The following is a 26362-nucleotide window of genomic DNA, read 5'->3' on the forward strand; positions in this document are numbered from 1 at the left end:
TGTGTGGTTTAGTGGTGACGTGCCACGCTGCCGGGACTATAACTAACGCGCGCGGACAGATCACACGCGCAAACACAGCTCGTCGATCTCCACAGACGCACGAGGACCCGCTCTCCGTCCACCTCGCGCTCTCCTCCACACACGCGCACGCACTCGCTGGCGCGCTGCATGCTCGTGCTAGAGGCGCACTTGTGGCTCACCTCTCAGCGCTCAGCCGTGCTCCTGAGCGCGCGCTCTCGGAAGTGGCAGCGCGAGGACGATGATGATGAACTCCACTGAAGGGAACGGCACGGAAGGCTCCGGCGCGCAGCTCGCCCTGGAGATTGGAGCTGAAAACGTGGCCACTCTGTTGGTGTTTGCGCTGATCTTTGCATTGGGCCTGCTGGGCAACGCTGTGGTCATCACGGTGCTGGCCCGCAGCCGGCCGGGCCGAGCCCGCAGCACCACCAACATCTTCATCCTGAATCTGAGCGTGGCCGACCTGTCCTACCTGCTCTTCTGCGTGCCCTTCCAGGCCACCGTCTATGTTTTGCCCACTTGGGTGCTGGGCGCCTTCGCCTGCAAGTTTGTCCACTACTTTTTCACCGTCTCCATGCTGGTCAGCATCTTCACGCTGTCTGCCATGTCTGTGGACCGCTACGTGGCCATCGTACGCGCACGCAGCTCCTCGTCTGTGCGCGTGGCCCGGAATGCCCTGCTGGCTGTCCTGGTCATCTGGCTGTTGTCTCTGGCCATGGCGGGACCAGTTGCCTATTACCAACGTATCATCGAACGAGCAGACAATGCCACCTACTGCTGGGAGCTGTGGCCACAGGCGCATCACAAGAAGATCTACGTGGTGTGCACCTTCGTGTTCGGATACGTGTTGCCACTGCTGCTTATCTCATTCTGCTATGCCAGGGTGAGTACATCAACTGCACGTTCCCATGAAGTGATGCATGTTAATTGGTTAGTTATTTGGGTCAGATAAATAATGCCACATGCAAATGTGCTCACTGTCCACTTTCCTTTTGGTTGCTCTCACTGGCCATTTTATCAGGTCCATCTATCTTATAGGTCTGGTGTATAGGTATAAAATTAGACTGTAGTCCATCAGTTGCAATTTATTAGCCCTCTCACCCCATCCATTACTGGTCAGTTTCTAACTACCACTGTTGACCAGATATTGTCTGTGTGCTGGACCAGAAGTGACACTGATGCACTAGTGGCACAGTTTTAAAAATAAAAAGGGTTCTTTGCTATAGAAGAACCACTTTTGGTTCCTTAAAATCCTTGAAGTGAGATATATGAGGCTGAAGAACCTTTGTAGAGATCAAAAGATCATCCACTTTACACATTGGAAAGGTTTTAGGACCTTCTAGGAAGGGTCCCTAAATTGGTCCAGGGCATTTACATTATATGAGGATTCTTTAAAAGGTTCTTCACGCTCATGAGTCCTCAGTGTGACCTTGTTCTTTTTAGAAAATGTCTTTTTACTGAATTTTTTTTTTATTTAGCTTTTCCTTTGTGCATGCAATGTATCTGTGTGCACATGCAAGTAATACTGTCTGCTTGTGAAACAATAAAAAATGAATGAATGAATGAATGAATGACCATGTCTGAGTGAACATGGTTGATTATGTATGTATGATTATGCTGAATTGAACTGAACGTGTGTGAAGTGTGAAGAGTCTTTGAAAGTGGACAGAAATGTAACAGTTTTAGGAAGAGCCCTTAAATTGGTCTACAACATTCACAGCATGTGGAAGATTTTAAAACCTTTAATCGGTTCGTCAAACTCAAAAATCTCTTTTTCAGACACAGTGCTTTAGGGCATCACTCAAAGAGCACAATGTGGCACCTTTTCTTTGCTTGAGCCACAGATAAAGAGGCCAGTGAGTGTAAATGTCGATGTGTGAATGCAACCTCGTCGCATTTTACACAGACATGTTTTTCTTCTGTTTGCAGGTTTTAAATCACTTGAGCAAAAAGCTCAAAAACATGTCCAAAAAATCTGAGGCTTCTAAAAGGAAGGTATGTTTTCTTCTCTTCTATTCATATCAAAATATGTTTTATGTTGCACTGCTTATCACATTCAGTACTGTACAAAAGTGAAATACCACCATTCCTTTATTTATTTTCCATACGAAACAGCCATTAGGCACTAGCTATTCATTTTTAGGAGATTCTTCTGAGGAGATTAGATATAAAATAATCCAACGAGAAGTGCTAAAGTGAAAAAACAGGAGTTTCTAAAACTGGAGTTTTAAGAAAATTGGACTTTTAATAAGTGTGCAAGACCTGGTAGACCCTGGTAGCGCTATGGATTTAAAGGATGGTGATGCTGCTGGTGTTCACTGAACAATCGTGAGTGGCAATAAAATGCAATCAACTTCTAAGATTAAACTTTGGAGATGTGGAAAAATCCACGTGCAGGTTTCTTTGGAAAACTAAAAGCAAGCCTCCTGAAAAGATTTTAAACTGTATTAAAGGCAAAGGGTGAATACACTGAATTCTGAAAACTCTGGTATTATATGTCTTTGTTGAGGCTTCTGTGTAATTTAATTCTGTTAAATATAAACAATACAGTCTTCTTTTTTCCTGACACTAAAAAAAAATTTATCACATGTACTTATAAGCCTCAAATTTAACACCAAATAGCACCACATTTAATTGACTGGAAATGAAATAAATGAAGGGCAGGCACCGACACGCTGGATTAAACACATGTCCAGGTGTTATAGCCAAAAACCCCAAGGCAGATTTATCTGCTGGAGGCTTTGGGAAACAAACACTAATCAGATTTACACAGCGCTGTCATTTTCAGCTGAATATTTCACTGCTGTAAATTGAAACTGATGGTACGTTACACTTTCTTCTTTTCTACACAATATAATGCATTTCTAACCCAGTGTATGAAATAATTACAGATTCCCAAATCAAAATAGGTCACAGTGCCAATGACAAGAACTGAATCTAAATCATACTCTATTCATTAATTCCATCGTTGTCCATAATTTCCACATGAATAAAAAAGCTTTTTACTCCAATACAAGTATAGCCAAAAGTAAGTAAACTTAAATAGAGTAGTTGTGTATAAGTGATATATTTAGTTTATGAGGGTCTGACTGACACAATTGAATCAAGTCAGTTTAATGCATCCTTTTCTCCGTGCACTCATTAGGAGAAAGTCCAGCACTGTGGGAGTTAGCACAGGTGCTGTTTCTGATATTAACAACCAGGCACTTTGCCAAAAAAGCTGTACACTAGCATGTGTTGAGAGAAATTCTACAGATGATACAGTCTGAAATACTGCAGTATTTCCTAAACACAAAAAGAACTCTTTTTCTTTTATCAATTTCTTGATGCACACAAGAATACATTTCTTGATCTTGATTTCATGATGTAATTGATGATGTTAACAAGTCTCTGTGGCGGCTGTGAAGGTGTCAAGGAAAATATGGACCCAAGAAATTCTTGCTATTTTTTATTGTTTTTATGTTTATTTGAATTATGAATATGACTTCTAATGTATATTGTCATAAACTCACTGTTGCGGTCAATCACTTAAAAATTTGCTTAGATGCCTAAAATGTTCACACAGCACTGTAGCTACATACACCTCACTGCAGGCTGAACAGGCAGATTTATGTAAATGTGTCAATTTTTGTGACATCACAAACACAGTGAATTCAGAAGGTGAAGATTTTACAGTTTAGTTTGAGGATATATGGACTGGACAGACTGAGCAGTGAAACTTTCTGTTTAAATGGAACTGAACTAGTCAATGGGCTGGTGGTTTATCTCTATGTGCTCACATATGTATTAGAGTTCAAACTCCATCCTAACTGCAATCCAGATTTGATATTTGCTTCTTTATTTGCTTTTTTATTGTAGTGTTTTTGTTTTTATAAATAGATCCATTAAAATCTCAAGGCTAAGATAAAAAAGGAATGTTTGTAATTCCAGGAGGCCATGGCTAATTCCTTGAGCCTCAAGGCTGATTTTTCAGGCTTAGCAGTCTTGGTGTGTGTGTGTGTGTGTGTGTGTGTGTGTGTGTGAATGTGTGGGTCTGTTTATTTCCCAACATAAGCCCTAGGATAAGATTTTTGTTGTTGGATGTGCTTATTACATCAGAACACTGACAGAATAACAGAAATGTTATCATTCAGAAATTGCAAACACATTTCTTTATTTACTTTTGTAAAGAAAATTGTCATTTCAAGATTTTGTGCATGCTTAATTAGATCCTCTCCATGGATCACCACCTTATTGTGGTGGAGGGGTTTGCGTGCTTGAATGATCCTAGGAGCTATGTTGTCTGGAAAAAAAACTCCTGGTAGGGTCTCCCATGGCAAACTGGTGCTAGGTGACAGGTCAGACAAAGTGTGATCCAAAATTTCCCCTATGAAAAATAATAAAAAACACGACTTGTGTACCCTGCCCGGAACAGCGTTATCGGGGTCCCCCTGAAACTGGCTTTTGGAACATGGAACGTTACCTCACTGGTGGGAAAGGAGCCTGAGTTGGTGCGCGAGGTTGAGAGATACCTGCTAGATATAGTCGGGCTCACTTCAACACACAGCTTGGGCTCTGAGTCCAATCTCCTTGAGAGTGGCTGGACTTTATTCTTTTCTGGGGTTGCCCATGTTGAGAGGCGGCGGGCAGGTGTGGGCTTTCTCATAGCCCCTCGACTCGGCGCCTGTATGTTGGGGTTTTCTCCGGTGGACGATAGGGTAGCTTCCCTACGCCTTCGGGTTGGGGAACGGGTCCTGACTGCTGTCTGTGCTTAGGCACTGAACAACAGTTCAGAGTACCAGGACTTCAGGACTTCTTAGAGTCCTTGGGAAGGACGCTTGAAAGTGCTCCTCCTGGAGACTCTATTGTCCTACTGGGGGACTTCAACGCTCACGTGGGCAATGACAGTGTGACCTGGAGGGGTGTGATTGGCAGGAATGGCCTCTCTAATCTGAACCCGAATGTTGTTCAGTTTTTGGACTTCTGTGCAAACCACTGTTTATCCATCACGAACACCATGTTTGAACAGAAGGATGTCCATAAGTGCACATCGCACCAGGACACCCTAGGCCGCAGTTCAATGATTGACTTTGTAGTCGTGTCATCGGCCCTGCGGTCATGTGTCTTGGACACTCAGGTAAAGAGATGAGCTGAGCTGTCAACTGATCACCACCTGGTGGTGAGTTGGATCAGGTGGTGGGGGAAGATGCCGGTAAGACCGGGCAAACCCAAATGTATAGTGAGGATTTGCTGGGAACATCTGGCAGAAGAACCTGTCAGATTGATCTTCAACTTACACCTCCGTCAGAACTTTGACCAGATATCGGGGGAGGTGGGGGACATTGACTCAGAATGGGCCATGTTCCGCTCCTCCATTGTTGAAGCAGCTGACTGTAGCTGTGGCCGCAAGGTAGTTGGTGCCTGTCAGGGCGGTAACCCTCGAACCCGGTGGTGGACACCCCAGGTGAGAGACGCAATCAAGCTGAAAAAGGAGTCCTATTGGGCATGGTTGGCGTGTGGGACACCAGAGGCAGCTGGCAGGTATCGACACGCCAAGCGATCTGTGGCTTCAGTCGTCGCCAAGGCAAAAACCCGGGTGTGGGAGGAGTTTGGTGAGGACTTGGAAAGTGACTTTAAGTCAGCTCCGAAAAGATTCTGGCAAACCGTCAGGTGACTCAGAAGGGGAAAGCAGTGTGCCACTTGCACTGTATATAGTGGAGATGGTGTGCTGCTGACTTCAAATGAAGACGTCATTGGGCGGTGGAACGAATAATTTGAGGACCTTCTCAATCCCACTGACATGTTCTCCAGTGAGGAGGCAGAGTCTGGAGACACGGGAATAGGCTTGTCCATTACTGAGGCCGAAGTCGCTAAGGTAGCTAAAAAGCTTCTTGGTGGCAAGGCTCCAGGGGTGGATGAGATCCGTCCTGAGTTCCTCAAAGCTCTGGATGTTGTGGGGCTGTCTTGGCTGACACACCTTTTCAACATTGCGTGGACATCGGGGGCAGTGCCACTGGATTGACAGACTGGGGGGGTGGTGCCTCTTTTTAAAAAAGGGGACCGGAGGGTGTGTTCCAACTACAGGGGAATCACACTCCTCAGCCTCCCTGGTAAGGTCTATGCAGGGGATCCTGGAGAAGGGAGTCCGGCTTATAGTCGAACTTCGGATTCAGGAGGAACAGTGTGGGTTCCGCCCTGGTCGTGGAACACTGGACCAACTCTTCACCCTCTCCAGGATCCTAGAGGGCTCATGGGAGTTTGCCCAACCTGTCCACATGTGTTTTGTGGATCTGGAGAAAGCATTCGACTGTGTATCCCGGCGTATTCGTTCTCAGTGAGAGTTGGACTCCATCAGTGCTGCCCTTTGTCACAGATTCTATTCATAATTTTTATGGATAGAATTTCTAGGCACAGTCAGGGGACAGGGGGTGTCCAGTTTGGTGACCTCAAGGTTACATCACTGCTGTTTGCAGATGATGTGGTCCTATTGGGGACATCAGGCTGTGAACTTCAGCTTTCGCTGGATCGGTTTGCAGCTGAGTGTGAAGCGGCCGGGATGAGAATCAGTACCATTAAATCCGAGACCATGGTTCTCAGGGGGAAAAGGGTGGAGAGCCCTCTCTGGGTCGGGGATAAGCTCTTGCCTCAAGTGGAGGAGTTTAAGTATCTTGGTGTCTTGTTCACAAGTGATGGTACAAGGGAGCGGGAGATTGACAGGTGGATTGGTGCTGGGCCAGCAGTGATGCGGGCTCTTTACCGGTCTGTTGTGGTAAAGAAAGAGCTGAGCCACAAGGCAAAGCTCTCGATTTACTGGTCGATCTACGTTCGCACCCTTACCTATGGTCATGAGCTTTGGGTAATGACCGAAAGAATAAGATCCCGAATACAAGCGGCCGAAATGAGTTTCCTCCGCAGGGTGTCTGGAGCCAGTTGAGGTGGTTCAGGCATCTGGTTAGGATGCCTCCTGGACGCATCCCTCGTGAGGTGTCACAGGCAAGTCCATCAGGGAGGAAACCCCGGGAAGACCCAGGACACGCTGGTGAGACTATATTGCCCAGCTGGCCTGGGAGCGCCTCAGAATCCCCCCCCGGAGAGCTAGTGGAAGTGGCTGGGGAAAGGAGGGTCTGGGCCTCATTGCTTAGGATGCTGCCCCCGTGACCCGAACCCCGGAGAAGTGGAAGATGATGGATGGATGGATGGATGGATGGATGGATGGATGGATGGATGGATGGATGGATGGATAATTAGGTCCCCACTTTGCTCTCTGAAGCTTTATGCATACCAAACTGCTGCAGTGGCAGCTGATAAAATGAAAACTTTACTAAAAATAATAACAATAAAAGCAATAAATAGTGCCTTATCATATTATGGAAACAAGCACTGAAATCTCTCACTGAGTCACGTTTCATTAAAAAAAAAAGCACACGGTCCCTAAAAGGAATGTGTTTTCATTAGCTGTGCACAAGGGTGGCATGGTGGCATGGTGGGTAGCGCTGTCATCTCACAGCAAGGAGGGCCTGGGTTCGAGTTTGCATGTTCTGCCTGTGTCTGCGTGGGTTTCCTCCAGGTTCTCCGGTTTCCTCCCAAAGACATGCAGTCAGTGGTCAATTGGACATGCTACATTGCCCCTGTGTGAGTGAATGTATCTGCCCTGTGATGGACTGGTGACTTGCCCAGGGTGTATCCTGCCTTTTGCCCAATGACAGCTGAGATAGACTCCAGCATCGGGAGAAGCGGCTTAGAAGGTGTGTGTGTGTGTTTGTGTACAATTAAGTGTACAGAAACATGGTTAGCCCCAAACCAGCTGCATACCAGACCAATTAAAGCAAGCTGAGCTATAACTTGTCTGGTCAAACTGGGGGTGCAAATGAATGAAAAGTGTAAATGCAATCTGTCCAAAGTATGTTGTCGTCGCTTGACATCTTGTCAGATCTGTGTCATTTTTAAAAAAAGACAATGTACCAGGCACATCCTAGCACACCCTAACACGATTGCTGGTGTTTTTCCATCTTGGCCGTTCGGCCTTGAGAAGTTCATAAGTTCACTTGCCTCCTAAAAAGTGTTTTTCTTCCCTCTTACACCCTACTAAGGAACCTTGTTTTAAGGCACTTTTTCCAATATGCTAGGCCATATTGTACTTTATTTATGTTTTATCCTACATAATACAAGATATTTTAATTTTGGGAATCTTTAATTTACATCAATATCTAGATACTTGTGACCTGTAATGTTAATCTATGTGTTGTTTTATTATTTCACTTACTTTAAGGTATTGCTTGTTACTTACTGTAGTGTAAACAGGCAGGCTTAAACAATGCATAAGTTTTTTCTTCGATGGTAATTTAGCTGTTGGTGAACAACCTCAGTTTGTCAGAATATTGCCAAACATTCTGTTATTGCAGCTTCTCTTGATGTCAACAGTAATACTAAGAACAGCCAAGTAAATTAGCTGACCTAATTAAGCCATTAAGAAAGAAACTGCCATGAAAATGCTATGGATTAAACAGTTTATTATATATAATATGTAAAGCATAAAAGAATGTGTATGTGTTTTTCTTTTTAAAGAATAGTTTGGCTTAAATCTATCAAAATTTGAATCGCTGTGATCACTTTTTTACTTCTGTTCTCCGCAGGCATTCATCACTCATCTTCAAATAAATGAAAAAATTACTAAATTATTCAGTGTCTTTGACAAATTTGCATAAAGATTGGTTGGCTGGCCATTAGCACAGTATATGACCCCCTGATGTTCCTGAAGCACCAGTGAAAAATACCATACAGATGCATTTTGTAGGTTTAAAATGACTGACTGTAGCCTTTGCTGCATAGTTTATCAGCCTCCTGAAATGGCCCCTCATTGAACCACCTGAGCTGTTGTTATCTTAGTAGTAGCTTATTTTCAGCACTGCAGTGACACTGACATGGTTGTGACAGTGTGTTGTGCCGGTACAAGTGGATCAGAAACAACTCAGTGTGACTTGGCTGAGAATGCCAAAAAAAACACCAGCATCTGATGTTAACCTAATTTTTTTCTTTAGACCACCTGAGATATCAGAATTTTATTTTGCAGGTTGTGAAGGATGTGTTTGAAAACCATGGACGAGATGCGTATGAATAAGAGGGAGATAAACAGACATCAGGTCTGTCAGTGTACTGTTGATGGAAGCTAGCTTGTGAGAGACGTTGTTAGGCACTTGGATATTTTCAATGTCAGTCCCAACCTAAAGCAAACTTGCCTTGCAACCTAAACTGCATTTTTCCATGCAATATTAGCTTAATGTAAATTTTTTGTAAGCGACCCTTAATTCCCTTTACCCTTTTATCTCACCTGTGCACTTTACACTTGAGCGCCTATGTGCTCACATAAAGGAATAAAGAATAAAGAAAAACTTTTGAAATCTCAGACTATTTTTTTAAACTTTTGGTGTGTGAATCATTTGGTTAATAAATGTAGCTTTAGCATGAGTAAACATTCATCATGACAACCATCTGAATGTGCATAAACAGTAGTCTCTAACAGCAAACAGCTCTGTTTTAATCTGTTTAAATTCACCCTATACCCCTCCATATAAGGTACTAGTTTCACTTCTACACATAATAAATGCATTACATGTGTATAGAAAGCTGTGCACCCTATAGCTGATACACAAATGGCTTTAAATTAAATATTGCATTATTTGCGGTGTACATTTAATAATTTCATTTTCTACGTAATGCATTACCAAGGTAGGGCTGTTTCGGTTTCACCTGATGGTGGAAGGGTTGCCAGCATAGTACTAATATAAACTTGAGAAACAATAAGCAAGTGACAGAAAGCTTTTAAACATTTTTAAATGCTCACTGATATGGGACCATAATGACAAGCAAAAGTGGGGTCCAAGAGCCTGAGACTGTTAGTGAAAATGCTTCCATTTGCATTCCTTTCTAATTTAACGGATAAAGGCTTTTCATTACAAATCATATTGTTGGCATAACATTCAGCGTGAAAAGTAGAGTCTATTTTGATATCAGTTCTAACAGCTTAACATAAAGATAGGTTAAGCTGTTAAACTCCTTCTTTAAAGGCTTGAACCCAAAGTATGCCTTTTCTTATTGGAACGCTTGCCTGCTAGATAGTTGCTCCAGTGAGGGCAGCTGTAAAAAATACAACATGTAAATAAACTGATTTTGTTGTCTGGTTGGGTTTCATGGGCACAGATTTGAACAATAACTGCTTTTTCAAGAAGTGATTAAGAAGCAACACTAATATGCCTTCTAAAGCACTGCGCTTTCTTGAGAGGTTTATGCACGTAAGATTCCTGTTCTTGCTATACTTTTAATGTCACGATTGGCCCCTCCCAGTCTCCTCATGTGCTGTTCGGATGTATTGTTTGATTGTACTTTTTGTTTACTTTTTGATCATCCACGTGCTTCTTTGTTTTGGTTTTCACAGTCCAGCCCCTTTGTTTTGTGACTCTGCCACTGATTGTTGTTACCTGTTTTCCGCCTGTCCTTCGTTATCCCTGTGCTTTTTAAGCGCCGTGTTTGCCCTGGTCTGTGTTGGTCTTTGTTTGACTTGCTAGTCTTTGTTTGATTTGTATGCTTGATTGATTGTATGTTTATACTGTTTGTCTGTTTTGTGGTTTCGTCACGTCAGCATCCCGATCTGTACATGTTGGCTCTAGGACCCTGGACTGTCTCGACCCTGATTTTGGATTTGCCCATAATAAAACTCGCTTTACTCAGCACGTGCGGCTGCCTTGTCGCTCCTTGGCATTAAATTTCACTTCAGTCAGCTGTAATGGCCACTGCAAAACTGCACACTGCCTCCAAAATACCTCAGAGACATTTAATGGGGCATGAAATGACAATTTAAAAAATAAGCACACTTTCTTTATTTTAGCTAAAACAATACTGAACAACACTTCCATTCTCCAACTGAATATTTCAGCCATAATCTATGCAGTGATCATCTGAAAAATAAGGTGGCTAAACAAACTTCAGACACCAAACATTTAAAACAAGGAGAGAAAATAAGTGTAAAAAAAGATTTTTAGTCAAACTGTCACTTTAAAGGGTCAAAGACAGAGTGATAAAGAGTGTCCGTGGACTATGTTTGTCTTCAAGGCATTAGCTGGATTGATTTTGCTAAAATGGCATGAGTGCAGTTGCCGAGCCGAGCTGAAGTCAAAGTGTCTCTTATCGCTGTGATTAATGGCAGCCCAGGTTGAGTGCAGTGAAGTGGACGGATGGAAAGAAAGAAAGAAAGAAAGAAAGAAAGAAAGAAAGAAAGAAAGAAAGAAAGAAAGAAAGAAAGAAATAACAGAAAAACAAGCAGATTATGGACAGGCTGTTCGGACGAACATTACTCACTCTGGTCCTCCACTGAGAACAGACCTGTCGGGGTCAGCTGTGCTCATGAAATGGCAGCTCCTTCCTGATCTTAGCTACACATACAGCGTGCTTAGAAAACCAAAACCTTGGCTCTGCTCCTGTTTTATTAAAAAGAAAAACCTGAACACGATAAAGGTGGAGCCGTATTTCTAAGATAAGCAAAGCCTGCAAAGGATCCTTCACTTCATGGTTCATAGTTTCAGCTAATTAAAAGCAGTCTGAGGAGCACGCTCACAAGTCTTTCCTCCAATGTGCACACCTTCTTTTGATTTCCAATTATTATTGATGTTAAAAATGAAAATTGGTTCAGACTCAAAATTATACATTTATTTTAACATGTAAAGTTTCAGTTCTGACTAGGGAAAATTGCTAATTCATTTCAGAAGAAGGAACCATTGTAGCCAAATTTCTGAATTGTGTTAAAATAATCAAATTCATGTACAAATTCAGTTCTTACATGTAAGAATAGAAAGCTTTTCTTTTTTTTTGAATTCACAATAGTAACTGTTATTCCTCCCATTAAAATGATTTAAGAAAAGCCAGTCAAGCTCTTACTAGAGAAAACAGATATTCTGACCTAAATGTTGACATTTTGAACACTTTTACTGGTACCAATAACTTTCACAAGTTTAAATGGATTTTTTCATATTAATAATGTAATTAACTACAACCCCAATTCCAATGAAATTGGGATGTTGTGTAAAACATAAATAAAAACAGAATATGATGATTTGCAAATCCTTTTCAACCTATATTCAATTGAATACACTACAAAGACAAGATATTTAATATGAAAATATGAGTCAAAGTAATCACCAACTAAGGCAGCATATGAAAAAGTTTAAGTAAGTTAGATACAGTAAGTTAGATACTGATTTGATACAGTACCTGTGAAAAGTTTGCACACATCTACTATATTGTCCTACTTATTTTTACTATTTTTCCGAATTATTTATTTTTTTCATCTATTATTTTAGGACAATAGTGAACATAAGAACTATTAAGTAGCATGTACAGAATTAGGCATTGACCAATAAAGTTAAACTGGTCTGTAACTCTGTCATACCACATTTCTCCACAGACGGCGCAGACGGTGTTAGTGGTAGTGGTGGTTTTTTGTCTCTCCTGGCTTCCCCACCATGTGGTGCACCTGTGGGTGGAGTTTGGCTCCTTCCCCCTAAACCAGGCCTCCTTCATTTTTCGGGTGGTTGCCCACTGCCTCGCCTACAGCAACTCCTCCGTCAACCCCATCATCTATGCCTTCCTCTCTGAAAACTTCAGAAAGGCCTACAAGCAGGTGTTCAAGTGCCAAATCACCAGTGAGTCGCCACTAAATGACATCAAGGAGGTCCGCAGTAAAGCTGAAACCCCTCCCTCCACTAACTGCACTAATGTCTGATGTGTTTCAGGGTTTTGGAGCAGACTGGAGGATTAGGACTGTCTACAAAGCCTGAAAATTAAAGCTGCATAATACTGGGGCTGATCCTTATAGTATAAACTCTGTGCTTGACCCTGCCAGTGTGATGCTGTTGACATTATTCCACAAACATTTCTCTCATTCTTTCAGCTTCTTTGGAGTTAGTGGTGGAAAAAATCAGATTTTCCCAAATAGCCCGTAAATGTAGTCAGTCTGCAGGATATGTTTGGTATTTGATCTGTAAAACTGACAATAATGGAGGCTATAACTAAAATGTGTCATGCACTTGAAAAAAAAAAAGTGTGTCATGCACTTAAGTCAGAGAATCCACTTAAGCAAATCTACTTAGGTGTGTGTGAGGATTAAAGCATGGTAACACCGTGGTGGGCCGGAAGGTTGCCAATTTGATCTTCTCGGCTGACAGTCCGTGACTGAGGTGTCCTTGAGCAAGACACCTAACTCTCAGTTGCTCCCCAGATGCCGTAGATATGGCTGCTCACCGCTCCCGGCAAGTGTGCTCACTGCCCACTAGTGTGTATATGGGTGTTTCACTGCATGGATGGGTTTTATTTTCAGGGCAAAACTAATGAAGCAAACTTTAGGCAACAAACATGTCTTGGCTGAACTACTACATTTGGAATATGGTCCATTTGAGCCTTAGAATGTAATGTCAGGAATGGTCAGCATTAATGATAATGTCATTACCATTAAAGGTTTATAACAGTATTAGCAGTAGGCTCTGGAGCAGGTTAAATGTATTTAAATGTGAGTAATGGGATTAATGTGAGTTCAGAACATACCTTTCAATAGGAAGATTGTTCTGTGTAGCACAATGAAAAGTCTTCTCACTGGTGCACACAATGCATGGTACACATAGCAGTGCACAATAAAAAAGTACAGAAGCGCAAGGTGGTAGAGTGCAGACAAATGCTGGAATTACACAGACAAATGACATGGTTTTTTAAGCATTTCACTCAGCACTAAAAGTGTGAGACCAGCACATCCTTCTGCAGCAAGTTTTTCTTCTATTCACTGGTGTAGTACGCCTCTGCATACAAAGAAGCTGCATTCAAAAGGTTGAACGCCCCCAGTGACCCCCGGTTGAGGTTCTATGTGAAAATAAGTCAGCACATCTAAAGACTTAAATATGGCATATTTGTGCAATTGTTTTTGCACACTTTTTTTATTTTATTTATTGAGTTTAACATTTGGATGAACATAAAATGTACAGTGTAAAATGTGCCCACAGTATGTTGCATAGCTGTGTAGAGCATCAATATGTAATTTGACCAAGGATGCACCAACTTTTGTAAATGACTGTGTTTATTTATTTGCATGTAGACAACACTGTATGTGTCAGGTGTGTTTATTGTGCCTTTATTTATGTTAAGCCTCATTAGAAAGAAATGGGACATGCTCATGTATAACCTCATTTGAATGTGTATTCAGCCATTGTAATGACACATAAACTGCTTCTTTGTATTTTATTATAAGCTAATTTTGCTGGTCGCTGATTGCCTTTTCCTGTGTGGGCATGCACTATGAAGATATATGGTCTTGGTTGTTGTTGGTTCTGTTCAGCAATTACCGCTGTAACAACAGCAGTGGTCTGTTAAATCTGCCCCAGAAATGGGGAAACCAGACCAGAGACTGGAATCACCCCCTCAAAGTTTCCTGTCTGCCTCGCCATAATGAAATTGGACCAAATGGACTGTGATTGCATTAGGAAATCTTACAGAGAACCAGAGAATCAGGAACTAACATACACTGCCATGCAGCTTACGGAAACCACAGCATTGGTGGCAGAACGGTGATCATGGAGGCTCACAAGACCCTAAAGCAGGAGTGCATTTGGCTCTGTGGTAGAGGGAGGAGTCATTCAACAATATTGTTTTTTAAGGCCTGACACTACAAACCAATAGAGTTTTATTAGGGGTGCATGATCACTCAATCAATGAATCAGTCAAACAATCAATCAGCCTTTTTTTAAATCTGGGGTACATTGAGGGTGACCCAGAGTTTAACATAGAAACTGATGTAGAGCATTGAGGATATAATTAAAACTATGGAGCTTTAGGCAGTTTAAAGCAAAAAATGATTATTAGAATAAGCAAAAAAATGTATTCATTAAAAATCAAGGAAACAACTGCATAAGAAGAAAACAAAGAAAACAAAAAGAATCAAACAACATAATGATGTTCACTCAGCTTATATATGTATTGCTATTATTATTATTATTATTATTATTATTATTATTATTGTTCAAATACTGGAATTACTGAAGATATTTACACTTTTAGCACCATGTGTGTGTGAACTAGGTACATTCTGGCAACTCTCTACACTCACCTAATGTTCTTATTAAAAGCTAGCTAGCTAACTTGCTGTTGCCATCTGTCAGTCCTCTAAAACCTGCCACTAAATTCCAGTTCTACCTAACATTGGGAATATAATTAATAACATAAGCAAACAAGCTAATTAGTAATGTGACATTGTTAGATATCAATCAATAAATGATATGAATAAATAAAAAAAATGTTCTCATTCCAAGACCACAAGATCAACGCAAGAGTAAAGATACACCAAACGCAGATTTTTTTGTTTTAACCTGAACCAAGGCTTTAATCCCGGTATAAGTATGCTAGAAGCAACATTACATGAAAAAAAGACTAGCTGCTTGGGTCCTGAGGGCTAGTTTGAGAGCATGGTAAATGGTAAGAGTATCAAATGTAGAATATTTAAATGAATGCAAATTATTGAAAATGAATTAATTAAAGTCTCTGGTTGATATCAGAATTGGTCACAATAAGGTACTAAGTACTCTTTATTGTTTTGGCCCAGAAATTCCATATCAGTGCAACTCTAGTTAATCATTTAAACAACAGATTTCACAATGAGTCTGTCTTTGTGCATCTTGGACTTATGAAGTAGTTTTCAAATCAAAACATCAAAAGGTTCAGAGTGAATGCAAACAAGGCTCATCACTATCAAGTCACTAATACTACTTCAAGAGGAGGTTTGAGATACATCAATAATTTAATATAATATAAATAATATAATAAAATATGATAAACAACCCTATTTCCAAAAAAGTTGGGATGCTGTGCGAAATGTACATAAAAACATGATCTGCTGTGCAAATAATTTAAACCCTATATTTCATTGAAAATAGTACAAAGACAACAAATCAAATGTTTAAAATTGTATTGTTTTTGAAAAATATTGGCCCATTTTGAATTTGATGCCAGTAACATGTTAAAAAAAACTGTTTACCGCTGTTTTCCACCACCTCTTCTTAACAGCACTCTGTAAGTGTTTGGGAACTGAGGAGAACAATTGCTGTAGTTTTGGAAGTGAAATGTTTTCCCATTCTTGTTTGATACAGGATTTCAGCTGCAGTTCGGGATCTCCTTGCTCATATATTTCTTTTCATAATGAACCAAATGTTTTCAGTCGGTTACAGATCTGAACTTCAGGGCAGGCCAGTTTAGCACCCAGACTCTTTTAATGAAGAGCAATGAGCAATACTGATACAGAATAGTTTACATTGTCTTGCTGAAATTAGCAAGGCCTTCCCTGTAAAATATGCCATCTGGATGGCAGCTCACCTCAGTCAATTTTAAAGGAGCCTGGGCCCAGAGAAGGTGGCAGCGTTTCTGGATCCCGTTTACATATGGTTTCCTCTTTGCGTTTTAGAGTTTGTGCATGCAGCAACAAATGGTGTTCACAGGTATTGTGTTTTCATAAGTAGCCCACAGTGATTCCACTACAGAATAATTTCTGTTTTTTATGCAATGCTGTCTGAGGGCCCGAAGCGAATACTGGTTTTTGGCCTTGCACACAGAGATTTCTCCAGATTCTCTGAATCTTTTAATGTTATTATGTACGTTGCTATTTTACCTTAAGAAACATTATTCTTGTATTGTTGCACTATTTGATGGTGCAGTCTTTCACAGAGTGGTGAAGCCCTCCCCATTTTTACTTTTGAAAGACTCCGCCTCTCTGGGATGCTCTTTTTATACCCAATCATGTTACTGACCTTTTGCCAATTAACCAAGTGTTTTTAGCATTACACAACTTTACCAGCCTTTTGGTGCCCCCATCCCAACCTTTTAGGCATGTGTTGCTGCCATCAAATTAAAAATGACCATACATTTTCCAAAAAAAACAATATGACTTCTCAGTTTCAACATTAGATATAATATCTTTGTACTATTTTCAATTGAATATGGAGAATGTAATTTGTCAATAGGCCAATAGTCTTACTTCCATTGTGGTTATCTGAAAAATGTTCTTACTAGTTGAACTATTAGATCTAAAACCTAAACCCTGGTAATTATGGAGATTTCTTACTAAGTTTAAATAGAATTGAACCAAGTGTAAATTTTTTGTTTCTTCAAGAAATGTATGTAATCTTAACTCCTCCCAGACAACAATGCATCATTACAGAAACAAATGACAAATGAATCCACAAGCTATATTAAATTAAATGTTCAACACCTTGTTGGGAAACTTTCCAGTCAGTAGCATCAGTGAAATCACCTAGTATGATCTTTTCCATCATTACTGACTCTTTACTTCCAGCCATAATGCTCTTTAGTATGTCATTAACAGCAAGACAACATATAAATGCGAAACTAAGCAATTTAAATGCAAATGTGTGTGTATTTAGATGTAGATGCAGTATAACGAGGAGTGATGAGGAGGCAGATGCATATGCGGAGAAAAGTAAGATTTATTCAGGGCAAATCCAGGTCATGGTCAGTCCAAGGTCAACGAGCCAAGACGAAGAGAACAGTGGGCAGACATAATGCAAAGAAAACATAGGGTAAACAAACAACGGAGTACAGAAAATAAAACAGAGGCTTGCAGAGGTAACACCAAATACAGTGCAAACAATGCAAACAATACAAAGACCAACAAACAACCAGGAAAGACACAGGGCATAAGTACAACAGGGCTAACAAGGGATAACAGGACACGGGTGGAAAACACAGTTGGTAACAATCAGGGGCAGAGTCAGAAAACAAGGGGGCTGGACTGGGAACCTTAGATAACTGCTAACCTAGGCAATTAATTGATGACAGGCCCTGTGTGGCAATTCTCTCTTTTAATTTAATGCAAACATTAGCATTTGATTTAAATTAAAACCACCATAGAAAATTAAAACAGCAATATATTTAGTCTTTAGAATGGGGGTCCAAAGTATGAGCCCTTTAGAAAAAGTTTGAACACCCCTGGTCTGTAGTGCCTAAAAAGAGCCCTGACCCAAGCCCAACAGGGCCTGACCAAATAATGAGGTTTGTGCTGGTGTCAGAAGATTCTTCACACAAGGTGTAGCAATCAAATGCAAAAATGTCAATAGAAGCAAATTCAATTCTACTTCCTACAGTTAGGATTGGGCATCTGCTTTAGGATTCCTGGACCCTGAACAATAAGTGACAGTAAAATTAAATTGTGTAAAGAATAATGCCCAGTGTGCTTTTCTTATGCTCAGGCATTTGGCTGCTCTAATGGATTCTAGATTTCTGCAGTCAGTTAAGCACCCACCTCCATAATGAAAGGCAGAGATGGGGCCTCAGAACAGGAGCTGAGATGAGCCAGCTTTTAATGACTCAAAAGCTTTGTTATCTCATTTAAGAGTTCTCCTTTCTGTACCTTTCAGCATGGTAATGGTGCAGCTATAGATCTGAAACCCCAGATTCATCTGCAGTAAAAACTGTGAACTCCAAAAACCCCCAAAAAACTCAGAAGAAATTGGCAGCATTAGGAGAAGTAGAGAGACTGTTTAAAGCTTTGGTTTTTGGTTGAGAAAGAGAATCTGTTCTATTCTTGGTAAGCAGGTCAATTGCAGTCTTTAGATCGGGGTGTTCTCCGGCTCCAAAGAAATGTTCCATTGTTCCACCACTGTCCGATTGATGAAGTGACCTAAGGCTCTGGAGTCAATCAAGGCTGTAGCAATAAACATTTTGACATCTATTGTTCTATGTTTGCTGATCCCATTTGTACAGTGTCTATCAGAAGGGTCTTCACATGAGGTGTAGGAATCAAGTAGAACTTTAATGTCAATAGAAGCAAAGTAACAGCAAAACAAGGTCTAGAGATGGTAATAAAGCAAAAAATATCAAAACAAAAGTCAAAACAAAACAAAAAACCAAGATGATGTTGGTTGCAATCAAAATAAAGTCAAAACCAGGCAAGGAATTAAGAGCACAAGGCTCAGTAATGCAAGGTAAACCAGACAAGACTTCACAGCTAAGGCAAAGCCCTTCTCAGGTAAATGTGGTCTCTGGTGGCTGGGAGGGGAAGGGTTGATAGCAAATGTGACAGGTTTTGTTTTCTATTGAGTCATTTTTAATGGAGTACATTAATTTCTTATTTGAAGGACATAAATTGTATTTGCTGTCATGCATTTTATCTCTTACACACTGTGTCTCTCTATTGTAGTCCAATATGTGTCCTATAGAGGACAAAATAAAAAGATAGCATAACTGTTTAAAATTCTGAATGATTCATGAACGTTTTCATTTAGGAATCATTTTGATCTGGTCATTATTTCAGATAATAAGCTCCAAGGTCATGTACAGAGCTTGTGACAGTTTTTATGTTATGATAAATGGAGGACCAGAGCATCAGATCTCTAGTGTCAGATTAATTGCCCCTGCAGCTGTTCTGCAGCAGTTACTAATCAGAAATAATCATCGATGTCACAATTCTTCCTCTGAGCAGTTATGTCAGTGTCAGCTACAGGAAATGCTCAGTTGCAGATAAATTTACATTTTTTTACTGTCTGACAAATCAAGAACTTAGTAACAAAGCACAGTAATGTAAAACTGTCTGTAATAATCCTTAATCTTAGTTAGTCCATGCAAGCAGGTTCAGGTCAAGCTTGGGTTTCAAATGTAGCTGTACCAGTCGAGCCTGGTCAGATGGAGTCGCAAAGTCCCATGTATTGGGTCAGACTTCAATATTATGTCCATGCAGACCCCTATTTGAGAGACAGGCTTCAATGTGTAATTAGCTGATGAGCTTAATTAGCTGTGCTAAATGAGATAAACTCTGCAATGCTGTTGTCCTCCAAGAGTCAAACACTAATTAGGCAGTCTATCGAACAGCTCTCCCCATTTCAAGCTAAAGATAGAGATTAAGATATTCACTGCACTTTTTGTAAAAAAAAAGAAAAAAAAGATGAAGGGTCCCACTTTATATTAAGTGTCTCTAATAACTGTGCAGTTACACATGAATAACATATGCAACAACACTGTAACTACTTTAGTCAGTATTACAGATGGATTACAGAAGTACAGCCTATGTAACTTCAGTTTTCATGTAATTACATAAGTGTATCTTCTACACAGTGACTTTCCTGTAATGCAGTGATAGTTACACCTTATAATAAGTGGACAGTTCCTATGTAGTTGTTATGTAGTTACTGTGTAATAAAGGAGTGGTAATATAGACATTGCTTTGGGTGTTACAACAACACATATAATTAACGTTTTAACAGTTACATGTTAATATAAGGGGTGTCTGCTGTTGTGTGACATTACAGACTGGTTTAAAGCTGAAAGTGGTTACAGTGTCACAGCACTAGCTACATAAATGCTAGCTAAATGTTAGGAAAGCCGGTAGATACAGGGTAAATATTGTGTTAATGTATTTATTACAGACTTCCCTTTACTGCTTCTGGAAAAAAAAATTACAGTCTGATTACTAATGTAATTACATTTAGAGAATGTAATTACAATTAGAGAATAGGCTGTTACAACTATTAAGATACACTTGTGCAATTACATAAGGCAAAACTGAAGTTGATACACATGTGGAATTACATAAGCTGTGCTTCTGTATTCCGTCTGTAACAGTGACTAAATCATTAGTAGTTACATTGTTGTTGCACATGTTGTTCACATGTAACTACACAGTTATTAATGACACTTAATCTAAAGTGGGACCAGATGAAGATCTAATTACTTAGCTGTAATGACACTAAGTAAGTAAGACACTAAGTAAGACACTACACTTAACTGTAACTGAATCATTTCCTCGCCAGCTGTTGGCCACTCTGGGTGCATGTCACTACAACACAAGCAGGCTGAGGTGCAAAGAGAGAAAGAAAGCCAGCTGTAGGTTCTACACCCCACTGAATTCTGCACCCCACTGTAGCATAATATTGTTTTTACACTATTATGGATATCATTGTTTCTATTAACTGTTGTATCTCAAGAGTCAAGAGGCTTTTATTGTGTGTTTTATTTATGTACAAGTGGAGTGAAATTACGTTCCGACAGGAACAACACGGTGCAACAAGGAACAAAGAGTACAAAGTGCGAACATGCAGACATAGTGTGCAAACAAAAAATTAAACTAAAAACAATAAATATGGTAAATTAAACAGACATTAGACACAGTAAACAGACAGGACAGTGCAGCACCGACACAGCACACATTCTGGACAATGAATCTTCTGCTGGGTGTGCACTGAGCAATCTCAGCATGTAACCATGGCTCTGACCCAATCAGTTTCTTTGCCACATATCAACAACCTGATTGGTTGCCACTCTGCTCATTTGCATTATGTTTATCCAGAGATGTCCATGACATAGAGCTAAGTGAGCACTGTGTGCAAGTTATTATGAAATTTATAGCACAGAATGACATTTAATGATGGAAATGAAAAAAGGCAAATTATTTTGCATTATGTCACTGTTTATGTTATGTGTTTAATATTTCAACACACTTATGGACCAATATATGGCCCAAAAGTATGTGGACACTTGTGACATGTTGCTTCCAGAAGCAGTCTGGAACTCTATAATGAGTGATTCAACAGAGGACTGGTGATTTTTATGCACTTCAGCACTCAGTGGCCCTGCTCTGTGAGTTTGTATGGTCTATTGCTTTGTGGCTGAGCTGTTGTTGCTCCTAGATGCTTCCATTTTACAATATTAGCACTTGTAGTTGACTGGAGCAGATCTAGCAGGGCAGAAATTTCACATATATTGGTCCTATGGAGATTGCATGGCTATGTACTTCATTTAATACAATTGTTAACCAAAGCTGTGGTTGAAACACTCATAATTGGTTGGTATAGAGTAGTGGTTAACACCTCTGCCTTCTATGTTGTAGACTATTGTTCAGTCCTCGCTCGAGGAAACACACTGTCTTATACCAATAAGTGTCCTTGGGCAAGACTCCTAACACCACCTTTGCCTTTCTGTGTAAAAGGATCAAATTGTAAGTCACTCTGGATAAGAACATCTGCCAAATGTAATTAGGAGAGTTGTCCACATACTTCTGCTTGTAAAGTGTAAATATATGAATAACACATTATTTTCATGGCATTTCTATGCACACAAGAATGTTTTATGTGTCACACCAATAATTCTCAATTAGTTCTCCAAATGTCTTTCTGCCCAGTTTTTCTGCCGTCAACAGGGTCTACAATGAATGGTAAAGTATGCCAGCTTCTCAGTGTTGCAGGGCAATAAATGTGCATGGAATAATGTGGAATTTTTCATTTAAACAGCTCTTACAGTTCACAAGTTGTCTTTTCTTTTTAAACTAATGTAGCATTAACAACATCCTTTAGGAGCTAAGAAGTTCCGATACAGTAACAGGCACCAACAGGGGTGAGGCTGCGGAAGCTACGTTGTGCGGGTTTGGAACTATGCTGGCTATCCTGTGGGGAGAAGCCTTCAATAATTCCTCCTAGGAGGATTGCAAGTGCTCCACTACCAATGCTACCAAACTGATATGGCTTCAGTGAGCACAAGCTCCTGTCTAGAGGCAGCTGAAAATAAGTCACCAGTCATCCCTGTTGAAGAAAACTATCTGTACTTTGGCCTCATTCTCAGTAGATAAATACCTCTGTAACTACAATTCATGGATGCTCCTGTTATAGACATTGTTGCAGTTTTCTTGGCATAGCCGTCACTTATGTGATGCCGGTTGCGAATACGGAGAGCTAATACACATAAAATAGATAACAAATGTTACTATGTTGTAATGCATATGTGAAATATCCCTATTGGTGTGAGTCCAGATTTCACAAAAGGATGGAAATATCTCATATTGTAAAGAAGAGATTTTGGATCAAAAGGCAAAATGAATAATTAATTGACCACCAAATACACTCTATTTAGCCTAATACTTAATATTAAAATATCATGAGGCAACAATTGACAATTGATTATTTGTGTCCAGATTTCCCCATGGCTGTCAATAAAATACTTCCATCTGTCTTATCCAGAAATTAATGAAAGGTCTAATGACTCAAATTTCAGTAATATAAGCAATTATTGCATCAACATTGTCCCAATGCACAAATCAACAGTTAACTGACAGGGAACAGTGATCGTTAAGTTCTAAAGGCCAGATCACACCAGCCAAACTGAAATGTTTGATTGGAATGGACTGGATGGGATGGTAGGACATTCATCTGCTCATCTCTTTCCTCTGGTTTTAGAATGTTACCAGCTGACAGGCAAATTTGCAGGATGGCAAAGGAGGCCATCATTTTGCAAACAGAGGGTGCTGACTTAAAGAAGATCCTTCTCAACCTGGTCTTCATCATAACAAAGACCTGCTCTATGGTGTTCCAGGCTTAGGCAAGGTAGTTCATATTTCCATATGCTGGTTTTTAGAATTGAGTAATGATGGATGCTAATACATGAGTATCACCCATCCCCTATGGGGCAGCTACCTCCAGGGGGTTGAGTGCACCTAGGTAGATTTGCCTGTTGTTTAAGTGGGGCAGTCGTGGGCTGGAGTGGGGCAGTCGTGGGCTGGAGGTTAGGCCCTGTGACCAGAAGGTCGCCGGTTCGATCCCCAGGGCCGACAGTCCATGACTAAGGTGTCCTTGAGCAAGACACCTAACCCCCAACTGCTCTCCGGGCGCCATGGATAGGGCTGCCCACTGCTCCAGGCAAGTGTGCTCACTGCCCCCTAGTGTGTGTGTGTTCACTAGTGTGTATGTGGTGTTTCACTTCAGTATTACTTAAAAAATAATTTACAAAAGCATGTTGAAAAAGAAAAGTCTTACGATTCTTTTTTTAAAAAGAGATGAAAATCCAGAATTGCTTAGAGACTCAGGAAGCTCATTCCATAATCGTGGACCCAATACACTAAAAGCACGGTCACCCATGGAGCATATCTTTGAACATGGAACTGCCGGCAGATCTGAGGATCCAGACCAAAGCTTGGGCATATAAACATTTATAAATGAAAAGTAAAACTTTTCAAAAGTCTCTAATGGGTAACTAGTGCAAAGACTTTAAAATTGGAGGGATGTGAGAAGGGATGTGTTCTATTTTAGTTAAAATATAAATGCATCACAATTCTGAGCATACTGCAGTCTTTGTATACTCTTATTTGGAAGTCCAGCCAAAAGGGCATTACAGTAATCTAACACTAAGCTCACAAACATATGAATTAGCTTCTCAGTGAGAGAGGTCCTGAGTCTCACAATATTCCGTAGTGGTGAAAAGTTTATAAAGGTTTTACAAGCAAATTAACAGTGGCATTAATGTCCATCTCTTAATTATAGTCCAGTACAAAACGGGCAATAAGTATTGTCAGACTATGCTGTTCACTGCAACCTTGCTATGAACAATTAAGCTGACAGTCTGGCGGTGTTTCAAGATTCAAAGTGAATTCAGTTACACTTACATTTACATTTATGGTATTTTGGCAGACGCTCTTATCACAATTTGATTATTGTTACACAGGTAGGCGAAGGCAGTGTTAGGAGTCTTGCCCAAGGACTCTTATTGGTGTAGTGTAGGGTGCTTACCCAGGTGGGGATTGAACCCCAGTCTACAGCGTATCCACTACACTACACTGCACTACACTACAGTTAAGTAGAAGGAACTCCCTTAAATGTACTGGCTTTGTGGTTGGAACCACTGCTGGACACCGGTAATGAATATTGAAAACTTCACCTTATTTTTATGTTCACATTGTGCTCAAATTACTTTCATGTTAATTGTTAAGTTAAATTATTTCAAGTAACATACACTTTATTTAAGCTAATGTTGTGCACTCATGTAACTACAATGAAATGCACTGTTTTTAAGCAGTGTTTAGGAACAAAGTTAGGGATTAATGCAGTAAAGTGTGGTTAAGTACACAAACTCATAATTAATTACAATTTACTATTTTAATTGTCAGACAGTCCTAATGTGAACATATACAGTACAGTACCTGTTTAGTTGTAAATCAGTTTAAATACAGCAGCTACTGAATGAGACCCACTCTGTGCAGGAGACCAGGAACAAGATGCTGTAACCTACATTTCTATTAGTGCAGCACAGACGGTACTGAGCAATTATCAAAAATGAAAGACAATTATGCACGAAATCAGACACACTTTATTTTTACTAAGCAAGTGCACTTTACTCTTCTTGTTCATATGAAGAAAGAATAGATCAGCATTAGCAGAGATGAGAATCACACTTCAGCCAGACTTCATTCAAGGACTAAAGCTCTCGATGTTTTTTATAAAGAACAACCTGGAATTTCTACCATGAATGTTTTGACAAATTTCATATCTTGAAAGATTCTTATCTTTATTTCCCAGAGCCTCTTAACGCTTCAGCGCTAAGGCTATTTAGTCATGTATCTATGTGGATAATGAGAGCGAGTGATAGCCTAGAGACTGAATACACACACACACACACACACACACACACACACACACATATCTTCTAAGCGGCTTCTCCCTCAGGGTTGTGGAGGGAGCTAGAGCCTATCCCAGCTGTCATCGGGTGGAGGGCAGGATAGATACTGAATAACCCTTATTGTCAATAAACCTATTGTCAGTGAAAACTAAAACATGTTGTAATTTAATCATAATTATTTCTAACTTTCATCAGATTTTTTGCAACATCTGAAGAAGGTCAGGTTACGAAGTTCAGGAGACCATCAGGCATCATCAAGAGTAAATTGGCACTCTTGATCTCTGTCTGGTATGGAGATACAGAAGCTCATCACAGGAAACATCACACAGTGCTGCCCTAAAATTGGCTATGTCCTTCCCTCAGTGTCTGTCATCTTTTACTTGTTTATCTAGCAAAATGGGCTTAAGCAAACAGCTTGATTATATTGCTTCTATATGAAAGCTCAATTCACTCAAGAACTTCTAGAAAACTACTCTGCTGTTATTAGAATGTTTCATATGTAAAGCTGACTTTACATGGTGAAACTACGATGTAACTTTGAGATGTTTGAAACATACAAGAACACTGTAAGTTACACTGTTAGTTGTGTGCAATAGAATTTCCATGCAACTTGTAAGTGCTTCAAAAACAAAGATGGATGCAACACATTAGTTAAATAACCAGTTCACATATTTTGACAATTTTATTTTCACTATGTTGTAATCCCCAAGGTGTTGTTTCATATTTGCAACATTTGAACATCTTTGTATATTTTTTCCAGCTGTCACTGCCCAAAGTAATTTGAGCTGTAGCTACATACACCATAACTGAAGCAGGGCATCTAGAAGAGGAAGAGAGAGCCTTCGAGTATAACTGTAATGACTACCTAAATATTAATTACTAACTTGAGAAATTA

At 40.1% G+C, this 26362-nt stretch overlaps 1 protein-coding gene across 3 annotated transcripts; it reads left to right on the forward strand.

Moving 5' to 3' along the window:
• On the forward strand, positions 1–25898 carry LOC108441794 (galanin receptor type 1). 3 transcript variants are annotated; one of them, XM_017721506.2, is made up of 4 exons: positions 1–901; positions 1948–2013; positions 12452–12689; positions 12780–14280. In XM_017721506.2, exons 1-4 carry the CDS (start codon positions 260–262, stop codon positions 12803–12805), a joined length of 972 nt encoding a protein of 323 aa, XP_017576995.1. In that variant the 5' UTR covers positions 1–259; the 3' UTR covers positions 12806–14280. The 3 variants fall into 3 exon arrangements, with proteins under 3 accessions (XP_017576995.1, XP_037387094.1, XP_017576994.1); XM_037531197.1 differs by lacking the exons at positions 12452–12689; positions 12780–14280 and adding an exon at positions 25663–25898; XM_017721505.2 differs by having other exon boundaries at positions 12452–14280.
• The last annotated feature ends 464 nt before the right edge of the window (positions 25899–26362 follow it).

The sequence above is a fragment of the Pygocentrus nattereri genome, chromosome 19 (genome assembly GCF_015220715.1).
Source record: "Pygocentrus nattereri isolate fPygNat1 chromosome 19, fPygNat1.pri, whole genome shotgun sequence".
Classification (NCBI taxonomy): domain Eukaryota; kingdom Metazoa; phylum Chordata; class Actinopteri; order Characiformes; family Serrasalmidae; genus Pygocentrus; species Pygocentrus nattereri.